This window comes from Leptopilina boulardi, unplaced genomic scaffold (genome assembly GCF_019393585.1).
Source record: "Leptopilina boulardi isolate dan_hultmark-lab unplaced genomic scaffold, ZJU_Lbou_2.1 LbouV2_30, whole genome shotgun sequence".
Classification (NCBI taxonomy): Eukaryota; Metazoa; Arthropoda; class Insecta; order Hymenoptera; family Figitidae; genus Leptopilina; species Leptopilina boulardi.
The window spans coordinates 2,828,076-2,853,917 of NW_026137863.1; the positions used below are offsets into that span (position 1 = coordinate 2,828,076).

The following is a 25,842-nucleotide window of genomic DNA, read 5'->3' on the forward strand; positions in this document are numbered from 1 at the left end:
TCTTTCTCTTTCTCTTTCTTCGATCGAGAAAAGAAAATTCTTTCATTGAAAAGGCAAGTGTATTACCTATTTAAAATTTTAACTCCAAAAAAAATTGTCACTACAAAGAAAAAATTGAATTTTCAAAACTGATTTTAGATTGCAAAAGTGGCAATTAATATAGAGGCTATCTGGACACATAGACAACACGTGAAAGGAAAGGAGAGAGGGAGAGAAAGAGACATAGAATGCGTTTTACACACATATAAGCGCGCCCTAGTTAAGCAATTCACGTCTCTCTCAGTTCCGTATTTATTTACCAAGTCAATTACCGAATCCAAACTTGCCAAGGACGTATAATTGCTTCATATACCAGTCAATTTAATAATGGCAAGAATATTTTAATACTTGAAAATATTTTTCTAAAAAACACTTTTTTAAAAATTCTCTTTTAAAACAAAATTCTAAGGATTAAAATTTTCTTTTTTCGAATTGCAAAAAAAAAAAAAAAAGAGTCAATCAGTGTTATTCCATTTGTACTAAACTGTCGATCACTGTCACGTATAACTCATAGTTGTCAATCATTTGCACTTCTTATCCAACAGGTGTAAATGAAAAGAACATGTGAACATGTTGAAACACGCGCATCCACAGCGAAAAGAAATACAGCAATTAACTATATCCTTATAGTTAAATGTTTTTCATTAAATGTTTCATGCATAAAAGGCACACTTGTTTGCACACTACCTCTCTCTCTCTTTAACCCGTTGGGATTTGCAACCATACCGAAAAAAAACATCACACGCGAAGGAATGTCTGAACAAAAAAAAAAACTATCTCGCAGCGTCAATTGTTTATATATTCAGATCAAAGACGATCAATTATACAATGTATTGATTCCAAAAAACCAATACCTCATGCCTTGGAACGACTTAAAGGCGCAAAAAAGTTGTTCTAGCCGATTAATTAATTAGTTAATTAATATTTACTTTAAATAATTAATGTTAGATATTAAATTCATTTTATTAATTCCTTTCTTTCTAAAAAATTAGTAAAAATTTGAACTAATTTTAATTAGTTAATTTTTGCTTTTCAATTAGTTAAATTTTACTAATTAGATAGTAAAAAAAAATTTCTTTTTATTTACTACCCAGTGGGAAAATTACCATTGGCAAAAAAGTGGCCCAATATTGGCATCATTGGCTCAATATTGGACCATCATTGGTCCTATAATGGCCCAATGGTTACCATTGGCAATTTCCCTCTGGGTATTAATTAAATTTTAGTAATTCAAAAGCAAAAAATAAGTCACTAATTCAAATTCAAAATTTTCAAAATTTTTATTAAATATGACAAATTTAATAATTCAAATAAATAGATAAATAAAATTAAATTTAATGTCAAGAAAATGCTTCCGCTTAATTGTTATTTGACGATTTAAATAAATTGTCTATTAAATATTATGACAGGCGAGAAAATAAAAAATACCGAATTGTTGACGAGGGAAACGAAAAGAAAGAAAATCCACTGTGAAAATGTCTTCATTTGAAAATTCCTCGTCTTTTATGCACATCATATATGCTTACTCATAGACAATAATTGTCAGCAATGACTCGAAATAGTCGCGCGTATAGTTGAGAAATGCAAATAAATATAAATGATTATTATCACTTCAATAGAACTCCGGACTATTTAGATTTTTAACACTACAAAAATTGTTCCTATTTTAGAAGATCATTTTATTACGATATCACAAAAAAACCGGTCGCACTACTCTTGGTATTGTTCTTTCAAGATTAGCCCCACGATAAATATTTCTATTCTATCGTCGTCTCAATCTATTTATCGATCAAAATTTTTACAGCTTTAGAAAAAATATATTTCTAAATTTTAATAATTATAATTTTTCTAAATCTGAGTAAAAATTTTGAAAAAAAAAATTCAATTTTGACCCAGAAATTCGAAAAAAAACATCTTCTGCAAAGTGACGAGAAGAGTAAAAAAAAACACTCACGTGGAGTACATAATCAGACGTAATTAACTAGGTACAAGGGAATAGAGCTTGAGGAGAGAAAGAGAGAGAGAGAGGTGAGTGACCCTCACCTCAGGTGAGATGTTGAGGAAAAATCTACGCCCGAGGTTACAAAGAGGGGCTGGTGGGGTTAACTTAGGGGCAATAACCCTTCTCTCTCTTTCTCTTATTTTGAACTTCCAAGGGCCACCTTTCAACCATTAGATTTTTTCCATAATCGACCGCAGAAACTTCTTCCTTCTTTTAGATATGTTTCTGAAAAAAAGAGGGGGGGGAACATCACGCGACCCTGACGTCTTTGCGACACGCGATCCACTACAAGTTAAATGCAATTGAGAAACCACACTTCCGAAGAAGTCCATCCCACCCAAAAAAAAATAAACTCCACTAATCAAGACTTTTTTTTCGAAAACTGCTACGGAGATTCGAAACTACCAAAAAGTTGGGATTTTTTTTCCAAAGAAGAAAAAAAAAGCAATTATTAAAAAAAAACAACTTTGTTATATGAAACTCAAATAGAGAAAACAAAAGGGGACTTCTATTATTGCTGTGCGAGAGCGTTCGATAAAATGGCAAACATCGTCAACGATTCACCTTTCCCCTTCAATATTCTATTCAGTAAATTTATAATGTACGTATGTCACGATACGCGTCTTGTCAGAGTTGAATGTTAGCTATAATTTTCGTAATAACAAGCATCCGATGGGATACCATATAGTCCCTTATATAAATTCGTAATGAAACACTCCTCCTCCTCTATCTAACTGTCGATAAATTCTCAAGATGAATATGTCTTTAATATATTTTTCAATTTTTTCCCTACATATTTAAATTGTTGTAGGTAGCACCTACATATATATATATATATATCGCATATATTATTTTTGAATATAAAAAAAAAGGATAAATCAATTCACACATCACTACCCTCAGCAAACTTAAATACTAACTAATAAGTAGCTAATAACTAATTAATTACTAATTAATAAGAAATTAATAATTACTTAATACCTTACTATTACCTAACTAATAACTATCTAAATAGTAATTATTACCTTACTAATAAGTAACTAATGACTAAATAATTCATAACTAACACATAACTAATTAATAATTAATACCTTACTGATAACTAACTAAATAGTAACTTCTGCCATAGTAAGTAACTGCTGCCATAGTAACTAACTGCTGCCATAGTAACTTCTGCCATAGTAACTTCTGCCATAGTAACTTTTGCCATAGTAACTGTTGCCCTAGTAACTATTGTCATAGTAACTGCTGCCCTAGTAACTTTTGCCATAGTAACTGTTGCCCTAGTAACTTCTGCCATAGTAACTTTTGCCATAGTAACTGTTGCCCTAGTAACTATTGCCATAGTAACTGTTGCCCTAGTAACTATTGCCATAGTAACTGTTGCCCTAGTAACTATTGCCATAGTAACTGTTGCCCTAGTAACTATTGCCATAGTAACTGTTGCCCTAGTAACTTTTGCCATGGTAACTTCTGCTACAGTAACTTCTGCTATAGTAACTAACTATTGCTATAGTAACTTCTGCCATAGTAACTGCTGCCATAGTAACTTTTGCCATAGTAACTTTTGCCATAGTAACTGTTGCCATAGTAACTTTTGCTATAGTAACTTTTGCCACAGTAACTTCTGCCACAGTAAATTCTGCCACAGTAACTTCTGCCATAGTAACTAACTATTGCTATAGTAACGGTTGTCATAGTAACTTCTGCCATAGTAACTTTTGCCATGGTAACTTCTGCCACAGTAACTTCTGTAATAGTAACTTAATACCTTACTAATAACTACTTATATACCTAACTAATAACTAACTAATGACTAAGTAATTCGTAACTAGAACATAACTAATTAATAATTAATACCTTACTAATACCTAACTAATAACTAATTAATAAGTAATCAATGAATAACTAACTAAATAATAATAATAATAATTAACTGATAGGTTACTAATCACTAATATTTAAATAATAAAAAATTGATATTTAAATTGAAATAGCTAAAAAATCGTGTTTAGATAATTTATCATATAATTTTAATGATTAGAGACATTATTGAAGGGTGAGTTATATTGATGCTAACCGACATCATGAAAGCACCTAATAAATCTATTCGCTCTTTGCCAGTAAAGATGCCACGTACCTCTTCAACTTGTGAAAAACACTTTGCTCTCTCATTTTATAGTTTGTGGTTTACGTTTGTCGTCACGTTACAAGAATTTCACCATAAAATTCATTCTAGATGCTTTAAAACATTGTTTACTCATTTAAACACTATACTTGGTAATTTTATTTACATATACAAAAATACAAGGTGTATTTAAATAAATAATTAATTTATGTAGTAATAATAATAATATTATAATAATGATGATAAAAATAATTATAATAAAAATAGTAATAAAAAAAAATAATAATAACAAAAAATAGAGATATTTAATTATTGCACGAGACTTGATTTTAAAATAATGTAAAAAAAAGTTCCACTGTATATATTTAATGTTCATTCTTTTGGAATGAATTTCTTTAAAATATGCGCGACCTTGCTGGCCAAGAGCATTAGCAAGTAATGAGCAACAGTCCGAACCTTTTTGATCCAAGTTAGCTATATAGTCGCCTTCAAGTCTAATGATCCCTCGCAAATATATTATAATTAGTTCATTAGTCATGATCAGCTAATAACAAATGCGCACCTCGATTACGTTACTTATTATTATACAATTCCTATGACAAAAATATAATGATTGACGCTAATTCGCGAAAAAAAGAGAGAGAGCAAATTTGTAATATTATTTTAATATTAAATTAATATTTTATATTAAATTTAAAAATAGAAAAATTATTTCTTAATTTAAAATTACAAAAATAATTATTTTATAAATATAATCGAGAAAATTAATTTGCCGTAAATACATATATAGTTGGTATAAATATATGTTTCTTTATAGTTATTTTAAGAGTTAAAATAGGGTGTATATTCCTAGTATAACAATGAAGGGTTATTCCTTTCTTTATTGTATATAATATCTCATTTAGAAAAACTGCAATAATCTCCTTTACAAATTTATCCATAGCCATAGTAACTAACTGCTGCCATAGTAACTTTTGCCATGGTAACTGTTGCCATAGAAAGTAACTGTAACCATAGTAACTGCTGCCATAGTAAATTTTGCCAAAGTAACTTCTGCCATAGTAACTAACTGCTGCCATAGTAACTTTTGACATAGTAACTTTTGCCATGGTAACTTTTGCCAAAGTAACTTTTGCCATGGTAACTGTTGCCATAGAAAGTAACTGTTACCATAGTAACTGCTGCCATAGTAACTTTTGCCAAAGTAACTTCTGCCATAGTAACTAACTGCTGCCATAGTAACTTTTGCCATGGTAACTTTTGCCATAGAAAGTAACTGCTGCCATAGTAACTTTTGCCATGGTAACTTCTGCCACAGTAACATCTGCCATAGTAACTAACTATTGCTATAGTAACGGTTGTCATAGTAACTTCTGCCATAGTAACTTTTGCCATGGTAACTTCTGCCACAGTAACTTCTGTAATAGTAACTTAATACCTTACTAATAACTACTTATATACCTAACTAATAACTAACTAAATAGTAATTATTATCTTGCTAATAAGTAACTAATGACTAAGTAATTCGTAACTAACACATAACTAATTAATAATTAATACCTTACTAATACCTAACTAATAACTAATTAATAAGTAATCAATGAATAACTAACTAAATAATAATAATAATTAACTGATAGGTTACTAATCACTAATATTTAAATAATAAAAAATTGAAAACATAATCTTTTTTCACTGAAAAATATTTGCTTCGTATTTTTGACTATTAACCATAGCAACTTTAAATCTAGTCAGCGTAACCAAGCATCCTAGTCAATTTAGTTATGTAGCTTGGTTAATATTGTCAAAGTCGATTTAGTAGAATTGACCCCTTGTTTTCTAGTCATATTAACTAAGGTGTTTGGTTAATATCACATGTATCTATAGTCAATTTTGCTAAAGTTTAATTAGACAAAGTGATTCTAGCCAATGTAACTAAGATACCTGGTTATTCTGATAAGCTTCCCTAGTCATTCCGACTAATTGTCGAAATCAACTTTGACCAAGATTGCCTGGTGGGTTCCTCTCGTAACCAGGCAAATTAGCCAATTCCTGGTATACGGGGGTTAGGAATTTTTTTCAGTGTTCTGAGTGTAAATAAATTGAAAATGAATTGATAAATTGAAAAGTGAATAAAGATCAATTGGTCTATGTATATATATATATATATATAAAAGAGAGGCACGTGTGTATATCGACTCTCGACTATCTGGTTGTTGGGAAGAGGCTTTATATCAAAGAAAGAGAGAGAGAGAGAGAGAGTGGGCATCTATGGGAAATCCCAACTCGTGCCTGTGAGGGCGCCAAGGTGTTTGAAACCTCGCCGCGCGGTCGAGCATCTATTAGTTCTAACCTCGGCGGCGAGGTGCCCATATCTGAGATCTTTTTGCGGATAAGATATACAACAATACAGGAAGTCCGCGTATACGAGAATACAAGCGTTTCGTTTTAGAGAAAGAAAGAGAGAGAGAGAGAGAGAAAGAGAAATGGAAATAAAGAGAGAGAAATATAAATAAAGAGAAAATGAGAGAAAAAGAGAGAGAGGTACTCTTTTCGATCGGCAATACCACAAGAGAGAATACGGTTAATACTGTTAATACGGCTATTTCTAACTACCGCGAAAATAATCCACGCGCGCCCGCGAAAGAGAAAATACACAATGTAACCCTCTCTCTATATATATATATCGCGTGTTTCTCAAAGATCATCGATAAGATAGCGATACAAAAAAAAAAAAACAGAAAAAAAACAAATGATAATGCACTCTGGCATATGAAAGCCTGTCCTGATCCATAGAATACCTTATAAGTGCATCTCAAGATGGACGAGCTCATCCCGCGTGCGCACTCACAAAACCGGATACAACAACGATTGTTCTTCCTAATCGAGTTCCGATTCAATCCTTCTTTGGAGAAACGACACTTTTTAACGATGTACTTTTTAAACTTTTATTGGAGAATTTTATCTCTTTTGTATCAGAAGCTGTGTCTAAAAAATTTTCTCTACTGATGCAAATATTATTTAAAAACTGTTATTTTTTTATTACTAATCTGCCTGAGTAAAACTTACTTGTACTACTGGAGTAGTAGTCAAATTTAAAACCAATCTGTCTGAGTGAGACTTACTTTTTACTACTGAAACGACAATTGGTCTTTAACAGTTGTCTGACTAAAATTTACCTTTACTACTGGTACAAAACAACTGATAGAATTCACTATTAATGAATAAATTTTAAACCGTTGTCTGGCTAAAATTTTCTTTTACTACTGAAACTAATAAAACTTAATTGTTGTGTCTGACTAAGATCTGCTTTTACTACTGAAATGAAAATTAGTAAAATTTAACACCTGCCTGACTGAAATTCACCTTTTCTACTGATACAAAACTACTGGGATTCACTACTAGTAAAATAAATAGTAAGACTTTAACCGCTCTCCCGACTTACTTTTACTACTGAAACGAAAATCAGTCAAATTTAACACCCGTCTGACTAAAACTTACCCTTACTACTGATGTAAAATTAAAAGAATTCACTATTAATAAATAAATTTTAAACATGTCTGACTAATACTTTCTTCTACTACTGAAACAAATAATCGTTCAAATTTAATTCCTCTTTCTGACTAAAACCAACTTTTACTACTGAAACGAAAATCAGTCAAATTTAACACCTGTCTGACTAAAACTTACCCTTACTACTGATGTAAAATTAATAGAATTCACTATTAATAAATCAATTTTAAGAATGTCTGACTAATACTTTCTTCTACTACTGAAACAAACAATCGTTCAAATTTAATTCCTCTGTCTGACTAAAATCCACTTTTACTACTGAAACGAAAATTAGTCAAATTTAACATCTGTCTGACTAAAACCTATTTTTACATATACGGCAATTAATTCATTTAATGAACAAATCGAAACAGTTCAGTAGTAGAGAGTAAAAAAATCATACCGAAAAAACGTGACAGGTATTACATTAAAAAATATTAAAATTTTTTTCACCACATCAAAGTCCATCAGGTTATAAATATATATATATATATAGAGAGAGAGAGAAAAAAAAACTTTCCGGAACTTTATACATACACTTCTGATTTCGTGCTTTCCACGCTAACTGAAATATTTATCGACCAATCTAATGCAAATTTCATTCGTGCAAACTAACACGATGCCATTCACGTTCCAAAGAAATCAAACGAGTTCTAGAAGGGGGTGGATGCGATTTCGTGAGTAGGAGAAGATTCTTGAGACTTCCGGATTATCGTCTCGCTCTCCTTTTCTTTATCATCACGACGAAACGATTCCTTAAAGAGTTTAAAAAGATATTGGATAGGATCGTAGAAATCTTCGCCGATTATCCGTGACTCTGTCAGATCCAAAATATGCGCGATATATATATATATATATATATATATATATATATAAAAAAAAGACATTCGTGGACCTCAAGTTCGCATAACATCGTGTGGTCCATATGTTTGGAACGGTTACCATATACTCGTGTCTTTTATATATATACCGGACTGTTAAAGGAATAATACCGGCCCACGCCAGAATTCCACGGATGCAAATTCACCTGAGGTATCGTTGAATCGTGAGCCCCCGGGTGGAGGCAAAAGACAACGAAGAAGCCAAACATTGCACCACGACGACCCGGCAAACTACAGATGCATGATGTATATGCGCCACCAAGTTGTGGTGAATATATGCAAAACCAGCGGCGTGCCCGATGGGGTCAGCCCCCCTCTGATCATGCCAAAGTCCCCCCACCCCCCTCCCGCCTTCTACACTAAACGGTCAAGACAGAAGAAAATCATAAATCATATTTTGTTCTTTACTTCGGAGCTCCTTTAGACAACATTCGCTTATGCCCCCTTATGTCGATTTCAAATCCTTTTAACCCCCCCACCCCACCCTGCCCTCCCCCCTTTGTGCCATGGGTGGTCGTGACATTTTTCAACAACATGAATTTTATTAACGATTAAAAAAAAATAATTATTTAATCATCGCTACTGATTCTCTTTTTTCATGGATTTATCATAGATTTTGTTAGATAATTTCTAAAATTATTGATTTTTGTATAAAATTAAAAAAAATTAATTTTGATTCAAATACTCGATTACTATCAATTAGTAATTTTCTACTACTAATTAGTAGTTTTATAGTACAAATTAATAGTTTTCTACTATCAATGAGTAATTTTCTACTACTAATTAGTAGTTTTGTACTATCAATTAGTAATTTTCTACTACTAATCAGTAGTTCCATGTTACAAAGTATTAAATTTCTACTATTAACTAAAAATTTTGCACTACTAATTAGTAGTTTTTTACTATCAATTAGTAGTTTTTACTATCAATTAGTAATTTTCTACTACTAATTAGTAGTTTTCTACTATCAATTAGCAGTTTTCTACTGTCAATTAGTAGATTTTTACTAACAATTAGTAGTTTATTTTATTACCAGTTAGCAGTTTTCTACTACTAATGAGTAATTTTGTACTATTACTTAGTAGTTTTATACCGACAATTAGTAATTTTCTACTATCAATATATATTTTTTATTGATTAGTAATTTTCTACTACTTATTTGCATTTTTTATTACTAATTAGTAGTTTTATATTATCAATTAGCAGTTTTTTACTATCAATTAGTAATTTTCTACTACTAATCAGTAGTTCCATGTTACAAAGTATTAAATTTCTACTATTGATTAAAAATTTTGCACTACAAATTGGCATTTTTTATTTCAATTAGGAATTTTTTTGCTACTACTTAGTAGTTTTGACTATCAATTAGTAATTTTCTACTACTAATCAGTAGTTTCATGTTACAAAGTATTAAATTTCTACTATCAATTAAAAATTTTGCACTACCAATTAGTATTTTTTATTATCCATTAGGAATTTTTTTGCTACTAATTAGTAGTTTTATAGTACAAATTAATAGTTTTCTACTATCAATGAGTAATTTTCTACTACTAATTAGTAGTTTCCTACTATCAATTAGTAGGTTTTTTTACTATCAATTAGTAATTGTCTCTTACTAATTAATAGTTTTCTACTACCAATTAGTAGTTTTCTATTATTAAATAGTAATTTTCTACTACCAATTATTAGTAGTTCACTAGTGTCAATTATTGATTTTGTACTACTAGTAGTTTTTATATTACCAATTAGTTGTTTTCTACCATCATTTTTTTTACTACTAATTAGCTACTAATTAGTTCTGGAAACATAGTAAAAAATACAATATCCGAATAATAAACTTTACTATTTCAGAAGTAATTTTTTCTATTTCCAAAAATTAGGAAGAAATTTTCACTAATTTTTTGTAATAATTCTTTAATTTTTTTTTTTTCGTTTAATTATAAAAACAAACTTTTTTCAAAAATTTTGCATATAATTTTCACGCCGAGAACATTTATCGTAAATTGTAATTTTTCAAATGATTTATAGATCGCACCGTAAATAGTGAAGAAATATTTCTCTAAGGATCACAATATTAGCTCATCTTTCTAAACAAAGATGCCTACCAATTTTATCATATCAAATTGTGATATCTATGATTGGAAATTATTTATTTGCGTGATATGAATAGATTATTATTTTCACACAACAAATCCTGGTGTGTGAGTCATCGGGGACAATAGTGAAAGAGTTTTTTTTTTTATAATGCTTATCTATTTATCAATTTGAAACGTTTACTGTGCGCCACGACATTTTATTTATAATCACTGATTGACGTGAAAATTATTTACCAATATATTTATAATATCAATTCTAATCAACTTGTCTATGTCGATTAGAAAAAATTTGTAAATTAATAGTTTTTTTTTTTTTTAATTTCAATCTAATAAGGATCAAATAAAATAAAAGGAATTTCTCACGACCTCTTTCGATTAATATCAAAAAAAAAAACGATTGCGGCGAACGTGTGACCAAATATCAAAAGAATTTAAGTCGATCTGACATACTTTCAAAAATCTATCGATTACAATGAACATTCCCAAAGAGATTTCCAAGTGAAGATGAACTACTCGTGATCGATAAGGCATTCCAAATAGTTTTCTAAGTAATGGCCATAAGAAGATGAAGAAAAAAGAAGAAAAGAGGTCTAAAGGGTAACTCCGGCAGAAATCGTTTTCAATCGTAGAATCATTGAATTTACAGGTGTGGTTAAGGAAACTGATGTATATAGAATACATTCTTTTATAGTAGAGAGAGAGAGATATGAGCGAACACACGTTTCGAATAGACCATCGACCACTCTCCGCAAAGGGGTTTGAGCGATATCTCCATGGCAGGAGGCAGGAGGAGCAAGCAGCAGTTTATCCACTTGCAAGTCTCTCAGTCTGGCTACTGGGTCAAGCGCCAGAGCTCAAGGGCAAAGGAACCTTGCTTCCTTGCGCCTTTCTTCTTTCAACCGTGAATCAGTCCCGAGCAAAGGAATACTCATCCATACCTCGAAACGTAATTCCGCCAGGCTGCCTAACCGTGACTATCGATCCTCTCAGATCAATTTAAACACGCGCCTCTTATTCTTTTTCCCTTAGATTTGTTGGTTCCTCAATTTTTTTTTTTTTTTTTTTCAATCGAATCATTTTTCAAACTAAAATTTATATCTTTTTACAACGCCCCCTTTCGAGAACAATTTTTTTCAAACTAAAATTTCCATTTGTTTCCAAAAAAATGTTTTGTACTATCTCAATTGGAATTACACTTAAAAAAGGGTTTGGTATTGACGCAAACAAACGTTTGGTTGGTATTTAAGTAACCAAATTTTTTTTATTGAATCAACAAAATTTTGGTTGTCTCAATCAAACTTTAGTTAGCACAACAAAAATCCATTTTTTCTAATTTTGATTGTGTCAAAAAAAAATTTGATTGAGACAATTAAAATGTTGTTGATTCAACAAAAAATTTTTGGTTGCTTAAATATCAACCAAATGTTTGGTTATTAATACCAAACCTTTTTTCCGGTGTAGTAAAAAATTTTAACTAATTTGAAACAGTGACTTTTTGTTTTTGAATTACTAATTTTACTAATTCGATAGTAAATTTGTTTTTACTATTTAGTTAAATTTTACTAATTAAAAAGCAAAAAAAAAAAAACCCCCGTGTAGAAACTGTCCTATCAGTGTCCTAGTAGGGAATAAAACGCCACACCTAATCAGAGCCAAATCAGGGCGACCAAAAAATGTGGATTTCCTAATTAGGGCCACACCAGGCGCGGCGTTTCATTCCCTAATAGGGCTACCTGATTAGCCCCCGATCTGGGCTCTGGCAAAATTTCTGCACAGGGAGAATTATTAATTAAAATTAGTTAAAATTTACTAAATTTAATATTAAAATTTTGTTTACTATTAATTAGTTAAATTTTAGTAATTAAAAATCAAAAGAAAAGGTCACTAATTAAAATTAGTTAAAGTTTACTAATTCGATAGTAAAAAAAAAAAATATTTTTTTTTACTACAGTTTTAGTAAAAAGTGACTAAAAAATAATCTAAAAATGTGGAAATTATTTTGGTTTACAGGGAGATAAATAAAAGCCGAAATAAAAAAATCTTTCTCTCTCTCTCTCTCTATCTATCTCTGTACTATGTGGATGATTATTCAGACGTGGATACACCAATTTCCCAAGGCGCGCATTGCCGTTATTCGTAGCAGGTGTTTCGTATACAAATAGGTCATTTAACTTGTCTAGCACGTCGACTGGTATGAAGCACAGAAATAAATGCGCGATAATACGTTTATTATAGAACGATTTACGATACACATCGCATAATGTAAACATAACGTAACTACTAATTTTTTTTTTTTTTTTAATTCATATCAAAAGTTTCAGAAAAATTTTCTCTCCCTTATACACTGAAAAAAAAATTATTTGATTCAAATAATCGGTTACTTGGTTCAAGCAAATATTTATTTGATAATACTCAAGTAACCGATTATTTGAATCAAATTTTTTTTTCAGTCTAAAGGTCATTTGAAACACAATTTATTATTATTAAGGAATAATAATAAATGTAATAAAAAAAATATCCCTAACCTTAAACTGCAAACGATGATATTTCGGATGAGATCTGCAAACAATATATTTTCTGGAAAGATCAGCTGGAAATACACACGCGATTTAAAAAAAATTTCCATCACACCCGAAACGCGACTTTTATTTGAAAAAGAAATACTATTTCTAAAAATTTAAACGATCGCGATTAAAAGAATTTCGAACACTCCCGAAACAAACAAAAAAACTACTAAAATAACAACAAAAAAAAAAGAAAATAATGACGTTAGGGAATAAAAAAAGACGTCACTCCCGAAACTATTGATTTGAAAATTTTTCATTTTAAAAATTACAAAATTTTTACTTTAAATAATACATCTAAACAGATAAAAGCATAAATTGCTACTGATTTAATTGCCTTTGCGCTGATTCTCCATTCCCTATTGTTATGACCCTCGGTTTATTATCGGTTTTTGTAAACAAACAGCGCGAGCTACAGGTATAAAGGCAATAAAATGCCCAAGTCATACATCCAAAACTATTACAAAATTATAATTTAAAAATTTTAAATATTATTTCACGTAAATTTAATTGCGGTTTTTTAACTTGCGACAAAAAAATATATTCTTCGTTTTTTTTTTTTTTTTTTTTTTTTTTGAATCGACAACATTATAATTTTTGAATGGTAAAAATTAGATAATCATATTATTCTCTTATTAATTAAGAAATATTATTTAATTATTTCTTTTAATTATTTTTGTTTTTAAAATTCAGGTCAAAAATTAGTTTGTATATAATAAAAATAGTTTGCCATGGTAACGGTTGCTAGGGAAACGGTTGCTAAGGAAACGGTTACTATGGAAACGGTTGCTAAGGAAACGGTTACTATGGAAACGGTTGCTAGGGAAACGGTTACTATGGAAACGGTTGCTAAGGAAACGGTTACTATGGAAACGCTTACTAGAGAAACGATTACTATGGAAACGGTTACTATGGAAACGGTTGGTAGGGAAGCGGTTACTATGGAAATGGTTGCTAGGGAAACGGTTACTATGGAAATGGTTGCTAGGGAAACGGCTACTATGGAAACGGTTACTATGGAAATGGTTGCTATGGAAACGGTTACTATGGAAACGGTTTCTAGGGAAACGGTTACTATGGAAATGGTTGCTAGGGAAACGGCTACTATGGAAACGGTTGCTAGGGAAACGGTTACTATGGAAATGGTTGCTAGGGAAACAGTTACTATGGAAATGGTTGCTAGGGAAACGGTTACTATGGAAATGGTTGCTAGGGAAACGGTTACTATGGAAACGGTTGCTAGGGAAACGGCTACTATGGAAACGGTTGCTAGGGAAACGGTTACTATAGAAATGGTTGCTAGAGAAACGGTTACTATGGAAACGCTTACTAGAGAAACGGTTACTATGGAAACGGTTACTATGGAAACGTTTACTAGGGAAAGCTTACTATGGAACCGCTTACTATAGAAACAGTTGCTAGGGAAACAGTTACTACGGAACCGCTTACTATGGTCCCATAGTAACGGTTGTCATGGAAATGGTTGCTATGGAAACGATATCTGTGGAAACGGTTGTTAGGGAAGCAACTACTACGGAAACTGTTGTCATGGATCGATCGCTATGGTAACAGTTGTCACCGAAACTATAAGTATTTCGGTCTTGATACACAAAACCCTAAAAATAATAAAAATCCTGCGGCTAAAAAATGAGATATCAATAAATAAAATGATTCGGAAGGAGGTAGAGGTTTATCGGAACCAAATGCTACCAAGTATTATTAGGATGGGGGCAGTGTTTCACGTCGAGTTGAGAGCAGAGCAGACGAGACGAGAAGTGGTCAGAGTGAGGGGTTAAGAGTTGGTCCGAGCTTGGAAGGTGGATGCTGGTGCTAGTGGGGGCGTGCGATAGTTCAAGTCGTGAGCGGGCAGCCCCGCCCGACACGACCGCGGAGCATCTCCGTTCCTGACCCCCGCTGACTTCCCCCTTCGGCCCGCGGAGGTCTCTCTCTCACCAAACCCAACAATCTTTTTCCTTCTCTTTCTCTCTATCTTTCACCCCACCCCGAGGGCACCACGCCAAGGGCATGATTGCACCTCAGGGCCTTTATATGTGAGAGGGGGGGGGTGGCGGCGGCAGAGAGTGATAAGTGTGAGAAGGGCAAGTTGCATAAGATTCTAATATTATGCAAGCACTGAATGCGTTAGATACACGCAGAACATGCTACAACGGAAGGTTCTCTATGTCTACCTGTATAGAAATCCCAAGAGCGTTGAACTCCAGGAAGTGTGGCCGTGAAATAGTCATTCCTTTGAAAGGTTAACTCTTGCCGCATCTACTCTCCTTCTCTCTCTCTCTCTCTCTCTATCTATCTCTCTTTCTTCCTAAAGGGACAATTCGGACTTCCGAAACAGATTCTTTTTTTTTCCCCAAAAAAAGATGAAATCAATCCTACAATACTGCACTTTCATTTGGAAAATAAAAAAAGTTTTTCATTTTCCAAAGTGTGTCCCAAGAAAATTGGCGCGTCGCAAACTAGAATCTATCGTGAAGAAGAGGTAGTAAATTCAATTTCGTTCCCACGGTTAAAACCTATCGGTGGGGTGGACGTTCCTTAGCGCTCAGTTCAATGGCCTTTGGTATCAAGTCGCGGGATCGAAACGTCGAGCTTGTCAAAATTCGATCGGACAAGAGCACGTTCGGCTAGAGAGCACACTCTGCGTTCGTTGCTTCAAGCAGGACCTCTACTCTAGGTGTGTGTATATACATTTATATATATATATATATATATATATTGAACCCAATGAGGATGAGGCGCGAGAAAGAAGAGAGTGCGAGAGAAGTCAAGAAAAGAGGAGGTGAGAGGTATACGGGAAGAGTATATACACCGGGCCACGAAGGTCACAGGGCTAAGGCACTTCTCACGCCCCCACTATGTCGAGAAGCACCCCCTCCCCCCCTCCTCTCTCACTTACTCCTCTGCACTTAGGAGCCGCGCGATGTACATACTTTAACGCGAGCGATTAGTATTCCATCTTAATTGCCCCGTTAAACTCGAGTGCGTGACAATATCGATCAATTTATAACTATAAACATGATGATCTCTGCCTTATTTATCAATCCTGTCCAGAGAAATAAGAGAAAGAAGAAGAATTGACATGAGAGGAATTAGATAATTTTATGTTTGTTTTAATATTTAGCTAGTAGGAAAGAATCATCGATCATCTAAGAAAGATTGCAAAATCTACACTCAGAGAAATGGCATATTTGTCTCGAAACCTACTAACTCATTTATTTGTTGCAAATTTATTTTATTTCATTGAAATAAAAAATTTATTTGAGGCAAAGAAAAATTTATTTCTGACAAATAAAACTTTTATTTACGCCAAATAAATAAGTTAGTAGGCTTTGAGACAAATATACGTTTATTTAACTCAAATATATTTTATTTGGTTCAAATAAATCATTTCTCTGCGTGTACAATATATTATTCTGTCCTGCAGTGAAAAAATATACTTATTCGCCGATTTGTTCATTAAATGAATTGGTAGAATGATTTTCAGTAGAAAATAACTAAATAATAGTAGAAAAATAAAAACTGATAGTAGAAAACTATTAATTGATAATATAAAACTACTAGTAATTGATAGTACAAAAATACTAATTAGTAGTAGAAAACCAATAGTTAGTAGTAGAAAACTATTAATTCGTAGTAGACAATTAGTAATTAATAGTAGACAATTACTAATTAATAGTAGAAAACTACTAATTAGTAGTAGAAAACTGTTAATTAGTAGTAGATAAATAATAATTGATAGTAGAAAACTACTAATTAGTAGTTGAAAACTATTAATTAGTAGTAGGGAAATAATAATTGATAGTAGAAAACTACTAATTAGTAGTAGAAAACTATTAATTGTTAGTAGAAAACTACTAATTGATAGTACAAAATTAATAATTGGTAGTAGAAAACTATTAATTACTAGTAGAAAACTACTATTTGATATTATATAACTACTAATTAATAGTTAAAAAAATGCAAATTGATAGTAGAAAACTACTAATTGATATTATAAAACTACTAATTAGTAGTTAAAAAAACGCAAATTGATAGTAGAAAACTATTAATTAGTAGTAGAATATTATTATCTGGTAGTAGACAATTACTAACTGATATTAAAAAACTACTAATTGTTAGTAGAAAACCATAATTGGTAATAAAACATACAAATTGGTAGTAAAAAATTACTAATTCGTAGTACAAAATGACTAATTGATAGTAGAAAACTACTAATTAATAGTAGAAAACTACTAAATGGTAGCAAAGAACTAATTAATAAAAGTAGAAAACTACTAATTGATAGTATAAAACTACTAATTGATAATATAAAACTGCTAATTAGTAATAAAAAAAATTCAAATAAGTAGTAGAAAATTAATCAGTAAAAAAAATACATATTGATAGTAGAAAATTACTAATTACCGGTATAAAACTACTAACTAATAATACAAAATTACTCATTAGTAGTAGAAAACTGCTAACTGGTAATAAAATAAACTACTAATTGTTAGTAAAAATCTACTAACTGACAGTAGAAAACTGCTAATTGATAGTAGAAAACTGCTAATTAATTTATTAAATTTAACCAATCTGAAATAGTAGTCTTACTAAATGAATTAGTAGTTTTCTACTAATTTATCTTCTTTTTTTTACTACAAACATTTTTGCAAAATTAAGCTCGAAAAAAAAATTCCCGACTAAATTTCCTTGTCGTAGAAGAGAAAAATGATAATTTTTTTTTTTTTTTTTGAAAATAAAAACGATAATATAACTACTGTGATAAAGAAAAGAAGAAAAATTGTACAAAACTCATGATGAGAAGAGGACACTTGATATGAATCTGATAACAAAATATTTGAGATTCCCAGCGTTCTGTCGAACGGAAGGAAATTGTAGTGCTGAAATTCCTCTGAAGCTGCGGGTAAAGGAATATGGGCGTTTCATAATTCGCATTCCCAGCTAAACACCGTAATGTGAGCATTTATATACTCTATAATAAGAGGAAGGTATTATACATCATCAATTTTTCTATTGCGCTTACAAAAAATAATTTACTTTTTCCAAATCAAAATAATCATCTATTTTAATAAAAACCTAATTCTTAGGGAATTTTTTGTCCCTTTAAACAAATTCATCCGTCAATGTATGAATAGAATTTTTTGAATAAAAAATTCTCGCACTATAAACACTTCGAAATTGAATTTACCGGTTCTATTGAACGTGAAAATTACCGGCTTAAGAAATATATATATGAACGATTATAATGAATTCCGCCCCCACGCTTATATCTATAAATTATATTAAAGTGACATAATGATTCAGCGTCTTGTAAAAGATCACCACTGGCGTTACTCTTATTAATGATAGACAAGAGCAAAGAGAGGTTTATCTACGACTTATCTGATGACTGACAGACGCGTTCACATTGCATTCATTTAAAATCTCACTGGAAACATATATTGCCAGAAGGTGCCTTCACAAATACTACAGATTCTATCATCATTTACTATACATTTATATATATATATATGTTTAAAATAACCAATGTCAATTTCTTCCTCTTCACACAACTCTAAAGACCTGTTTTCTTAAATGATCACTTTGCTATTCAATCAAGATTATTTTAATCGCTGTCATCGTTTCAATTCATAATAATCAAATAATTCGAAACAAAATACAGAGAATATATATTTATATATCTGATAAAATTTTTTTTTCCAAACTATTGTGAAAAACATGAAACTAAAAATAATTGTTTCCAATTAAGAACAAAGTGTGCGTATTCTTAATTGTCGTTGTAAAAATATATATATAACACCTAACTTAATTCTCACGAATTAACGAAATTATTTTACAGAAGAGTTTTCTTTTGCGCAAAGACTGATTATGATTATAATCAGTAAAGACAAAGAGAGAAAGAGAAAGAGAGAGCACAAATTAACAATTAAACAAAAGCTGGAAGACAAAAAAACATCTTACAATAAACTTTTTTTTTAAAACTGATTGCCCTTACAGATGCAAAGAATAACAAAGATGGATAAAAAAAAAAAAGATTGCACACAGTTAATACTGTTATGCATTATCTAGATTACTTGTTCGTTGCGCGGCTTCCGGCGGCTAAAAGTTTTTAGCACACACGAGTAAATTAATCAAGGACAATCAAACTATGAGAGCCATGATGCGAATCAACTCTCAACTATAAACACTTCTTCTCTATTTCAAGTGAAATAAGAAAAAAAAATTATGGTTTCAATTAAGATAAAATAAACTAAATAAAAAAAAAAAAATTTTTTTAATTTTTTAATTCAAATAATATTAGTTACTTGACTATTATTAAATAAATATTTATTATTATTATTATTATTTGAGTCAATTAAATAGCATTTGCCTATCAAAAATTGGTTACTGTCACAGTACTAATAGTACTGAAAATTATTTGATTTAAGTAAATATATAAATATGAGAGAAGCAGGCTAAGAAAAAATAATCAGTTAGTTATTTTGGCAACAGTTACTGCGGTAACAGTTAGCTACTAAGGCAACAGTTACTATGGCAACAGTTACTACGGTAACAGTTACTAAGGCAACAGTTACTACGGTAACAGTTACTAAGGCAACAGTTACTAAGGCAACAGTTACTACGGTAACAGTTACTAAGGCAACAGTTACTTCGGTAACAGTTACTAAGGCAACAGTTACTTCGGTAACAGTTAGATACTAAGGCAAAAGTTACTATGGCAAAAGTTACTATGATAACAGTTAGTTACTAAGGCACCAGTTACTATGGCAACAGTTACTATGATAACAGTTAGTTACTAGGGCAAAAGTTACTATGGTAACAGTTAGTTACTTTGGCAACAGTTACTATGGCAAAAGTTAGTTACTATGGCAACAGTTTACTATGGTACCGGTTGCTATGGTAACAGTTACCAGGGAAACGGTTGCTATGGATACGATTGCTATGGTTGCTTTCGAGCATGGGCCTTGAAACCCTAAAGAGTAATCAATTATTTGAATCAAATTTTTTTTCTCTAATAAACATTTGCAATTGACGAAAAGTAGAATTAAAGCTTTGTTCAATGAGATGTAAAAATAAAAATAAAAATTTCAACCTAATCTGATAATTGACGAGGCATTGATAGTTAAAAAGAAACTTTCTATTAGAAAGTCATGAATTGACGTCGAGAATAATTGCAATTATTAATTTTTGCATTAACCCTCGTCAAGAGAGCCGATAAGTGAACATGTATCGTTTGTTTGTATTTTTATTCCAATAAAAGAAGCGTCATTTTGATACGCGAGGCATATTCATTTATGTATATATATATATATAGACAAGTTTTGCATTTATACAGGAAATGAGAGTCTAGGCAACATCATAAAAGGACGGACTATTGCTTTATAATTTCCAAGAACGTTAATCCTCATATACGCACAACGATGAATTCTTCTTTTTGCTACTTTTTCTATAGAGCCAATATAAGAAGTCTTTCTACACAACACATACACCCTATTCTATTAATATATATATATGAATAAATAATAATTTGATGTTCAGTTCATAATTTTCCCTGTTGCTATGAATGTAAATAAATAATTTTAATATTAATCTTGTTCCGAACACTTTTGTCTAAATAAAATTAACATTCAAAGTGTAAACGAATTTTGCTGACTAGGACTAAAAATTTCTTCATGTATATTTTATAAACGCTTTTATATTTTATATATATATATATATATATTTCCAGAATCTTTTGTTATAATTTCCCTCTTGAAATATAGAAGTATAATAAAAGTCCATAGGAACAGCCTTAAACGGTGAATTTATTATTTTATATAATGTGAAATTTATATTCTATGAATTATGTTCCTGCGTATAACACCATTTTAATCTTCTCCTATAATACTTAAATCGATATAAAAGCATGCGGAAGAAAGCATGAAGCGGTAAATTCAAATATGGAAGTATATAATAAAGAGGAGACGAAATGGACGATCGTCCAGTTAAGAAAAGTGTTGATTAATTTCCAACGTTTCTGTCAAACATATTGTTTTTAAATTCTTTGGGTTCAAGTTAGGCTCAATGTAGCTCAAAGCAGGTCCAATGTAGGTTCAAAGTAGGTTCAGAATTGGCTTAATCTTAAGCTTAATCTTGGTCTAATGTAGGTCAAAGCTAAGGTAGGTTCAGTTTAGTCTTAATGTAGGTTAAAATGCTTTTTAAGTACGTTAAATGAAGGTTTAATTTAGGTCAAATGTAGGCTTAATATTGGCTTAATTTAGGTCAAAGTATTTTTAAAGTAGGTTCAACGTAGACTCAATTTAGGTCAAAGTTGGCTAAATATCGGCTTAAAGTTGGTCAAATATTGGTCTAAAGTTGGTCAAATGTACTTTAATTTAGACTTCAAAGTCTAAACTAGGTCAAAATTATCTCAAAGTAGTTTTAATGTAGGCTCAAAATAGTTTCGTTATAGGCTTAAAATAGCTCGTACAAAAATTCGCCAACCTGTCCCTGACCTGGTTTAAACAGGGAACCCGACTGGGACCACACTAGGCCTTGGTCGGGCCAAACTAGTTTTAATGTAGGCTCAAACTAGTTTCATTGTAGGCTCAAAATAAATCAAAATATTTAATGTATAATTTTATTTTTGATTCTTCATGTCATCTGCAACAGCAGTTATCACACGGTTTTCTACATTATATAAACATTAATGGCGTTCACGCACGATAGGAATTTTCCGATAACTGACCGCGCGCGGCCCTATAGGATTTATAGCGACGAACAAGCCGTTATGCCAATGGCAATGTGTAAACCGTCGCGTCTAATATCTATACCTATATCTATAATCGAGGATCGCGCACATTTACTGAAAACAATAGAATGTCGAATGGAACGATGTTGTGCGCGCATCGCGAAATCCTCGTGCTCGTCATTTGCCCTGGGACCTCTCGCACGCGGTAGCATAATCGAAAATTTTCATTCAAGGGAATGTCATGGCGGAATAATCTGTGTTTCGACACTTCCGGGAAAACATTTGTCTCGCGAGCCTTCTCTAGATTCGAAATTCTTTTCTCCAACATAGAATCAGATATAGAAAAAGAAAAAAAAAACTTTAGACACGTGAGAGAAGCTTCTCTCTTTATATGAATTTTTATTCGCTATGCACGTGGGGACAATCACGAATTCTGCAATGTTTTTTTTTTTTTTGCATACGAAACGTTCACGATTCCAGTAGAAAAAATTCTCTAGAAAAAGATACGATTTCTATTTGATGTTTAACCAAAATTATTTAAACTTAAAAAATGATACAAAATCTGAATTTAATTTCAAGATCAAAGTACCAAAATATAAAAAACAAAATGTGTTGAAAATTTCCATTCTATGGAGTCACACATAAACTATTATCAATATTCGCTTAACATCAATTAATGTTTGTCATTTCAATAACTTTTTGACCCCCTTCAAACAATTCACCTTTCCAAAAATGGTAAGAAAAGTGTCTATTCTATGCAAAGAAGTCATCGTTTCTTACAAATAGCAATGAAAAAGGAAAGATCAAAATTTAGATTCTAGTTTTATTGCTTGTTTCCAAATAGGTTTTCGACAAAAAAAAAAAAAACAGACGGCAAATTATTGTTATATTCTCTACTTCTCTTTATCTACAGAGAAAAGAAATTGCAATATTCGTGCGTAGAAATTGCCACATAATTAAACTATAAAGCAAACGATACACAATCGCTGCTGATCATCTTCCAATGGCATGCGTCCATAAGCATTGCACTCAAGTTCGAACCATGGATATTTTCGCACATACCATGTGATACACACATATGTGCACAAGAAGCAATAAAGTCGTGGTCTGAAAGTTCTCTTCGAGGGAGAGTGAGAAAGAAAATAAGAGAAAAAGAGAGACAGAGAGAGAGAGAGAGAGAGAGAGAGAGAGAGAGAGAGAGAGAGAGAGAGAGAGAGAGAGAGAGAGAGAGAGAGAGAGCAGTTCATATAACGTTGCGAATTCTACCGTTTACGGAGGGCGTGGAATTTCCAACACCGACGACGGTCCACCACAAACGACTTCTCTGGTATTTCTGGCATTTCAGTTCAAAGTTACGACATGAGAATCGTGAAACAAAAGTAACAAAATTGTCGTTTCACTGTCTCCTAAGTACATCAGATTTTAACTTTTTTTATTTTATTCAGACAATGGTCTTGAAAAAAAAGCTTCAAATGTGGTTATTTTGTTTTTTCTATTATTATTTTACTATTATCAAAATAAATATTTTTATTTAATAACTATTATTTTTATATTACTTATATATATATTTTTTTTTACTAATTTCTAAGATTTGAGCGCTTTAGTTAAGGACGCCATCACTAGGGGAAGTATTTTACTTGAGGACACCATCACTAGGGGAAGTATTTTAGTTGCAGACGCTACCGCTAGGGAAAGTATTTTAGTTGAGGACGCCATCACTAGGACAAGTATTTTAGTTGAGGACGCCATCACTAGGGCAAGTATTTTAGTTGAGGACGACATCACTAGGGGAAGTATTTTAGTTGAGGACGCCATCACTAGGGAAAGTATTTTAGTTGAAGACGCTACCGCTAGGGGAAGTATTTTAGTTAAGGACGCCATCACTAGGGGAAGTATTTTATTTGAGGACGCCATCACTAGGGGAAGTATTTTAGTTGAGGACGCCATCACTAGGGCAAGTATTTTAGTTGAGGACGCCATCACTAGGGGAAGTATTTTAGTTGAAAACGCTACCGCTAGGGGAAGTATTTTAGTTAAGGACGCCATCACTAGGGGAAGTATTTTAGTTGAGGACGCCATCACTAGGGGAAGTATTTTAGTTGAGGACGCCATCACTAGGGGAAGTATTTTAGTTGAGGACGCCATCACTAGGGGAAGTATTTTAGTTGAGGACGCCATCACTAGGGGAAGTATTTTAGTTGAGGACGCCATCACTAGGGGAAGTATTTTAGTTGAAGACGCTACCGCTAGGGGAAGTATTTTAGTTAAGGACGCCATCACTAGGGGAAGTATTTTAATTGAGGACGCCATCACTAGGAGAAGTATTTTAGTTGAGAACGCCATCACTAGGGGGAGTATTTGAGTTGAAGACGCTACCGCTAGAGGGAGTATTTGAGTTGAAGACGCTACCGCTAGAGGGACGCTACATATTTTTAAACAAGTTTATTTTTCACATAATATATAGTTCGTTTTTCGTACATAACTGAAAAATGACAATTTTCTTTTTCCTGCACAGGTATGTTATAAAATATTAAATTTTATCAGATTTTTTTTCAGAAATAATAAAGTCGTTATAAAAATGAAAATTACAATATATAATATTATCATCGAAAATTGAGCTATTGGTTTAGCTAACAACTTGAACGTTATCGAGTTCCCATAGCAGTTAAGTCGTTAGTCAATTCAACGGCTCAATTATACATAAACGTTATGGTATTGTTCACTGGGGTAAGGTGCTTTCATCATAGGAGGCTATCAATGTTAACACATCAATGTGTAGAAAAAAGAAATCAAATAAAACCACTAAAATATTTTTTGTAAGCATGACTAAACGAAAATCATTTTTCAAATCGAAACAATTTTTTTTGAACTGGAAAAAAATATTTCAGTCACTTGAATTTGTTTTTGTCTATTTTCCTTTCTAATCAAAAAAATATATTACCGCAATAGAAATAATATTAAAAATAATATGGATTTAAATAATTATTTTTGTAAATAAATTTTATTTTCAAACTCACTTACCGGTGGAGATGCATAATGGTGATGGTGGTGTGGGCGTCGTCGATGGCGATGTAACTCTCTTGGTAATTAATGCTGCTGGACTGTACCTTGGCACCTGCAACACGACGGGAGTTTTCACGGACAGATCCACAGGCTCAAGTTGTACCGGCGGTCCCGCCGCCTGTAAAAAAAAGACAAAACAAACTCGTCAGAAATTTGAAATTAACTTCTCACTATATAATTTTGTTCGTCTAGCAAAAGAGAGTCGGAAAATTTTCTCTACTAGAGTTATTATATGCGAACCATCGCGCACTTACGAAGTAATTTTCCAAACCGGCTAAACTGATGCGTCTTTCTCTTATAATGTCTAATTGAATTTCATAAGGCAAAATCGTGCCTTGTGATAAAAAAATTCATCGACAATTGAACAATTGAAAAATAAAAATTATCGTTTTCTCCTAATTAGTATTTTTGAAAAATTCTAAATGTCACAGAGACGAACATATAGGCAAAATTATGTACAGATTTTTTTCTAAAAAGAAAGTTGAAACGCAATAGTGAGAGCAAGAATCGACTAATGGTTTTCTTTTTGATAACAAATTCGAAAAGAAGTTTTCTATCAAATTTTTCAATTTATTGATGCGACCCATGGGTGGTGTGGCCTATCTCTTAGCGCGCAATTAGCATAACTAGCGTTAGTATTGACGTAGACTAATCACAACCAGTTCCCACGAGGTTCTGGTTGACCTGTGTCTGCCCATTGCTTATACACACTAGCCTTATATATATACTCTCTATCGTGCCGTGACGCACACTTAATAGCTTATAGTC

General features: G+C 31.9%; 1 protein-coding gene across 1 annotated transcript in view; it reads right to left on the minus strand.

Annotated features, from left to right (window-relative positions):
* LOC127282379 (zinc finger protein with KRAB and SCAN domains 8-like) overlaps positions 1-25,842 on the minus strand; it is a 248,757-nt gene that overhangs the window by 164,106 nt on the left and 58,809 nt on the right. Inside the window, exon 4 of the mRNA XM_051306566.1 lies at positions 25,033-25,192. Coding sequence (XP_051162523.1) covers positions 25,033-25,192 — 160 coding nt within the window. The remainder of the gene's footprint in view (positions 1-25,032; positions 25,193-25,842) is intronic.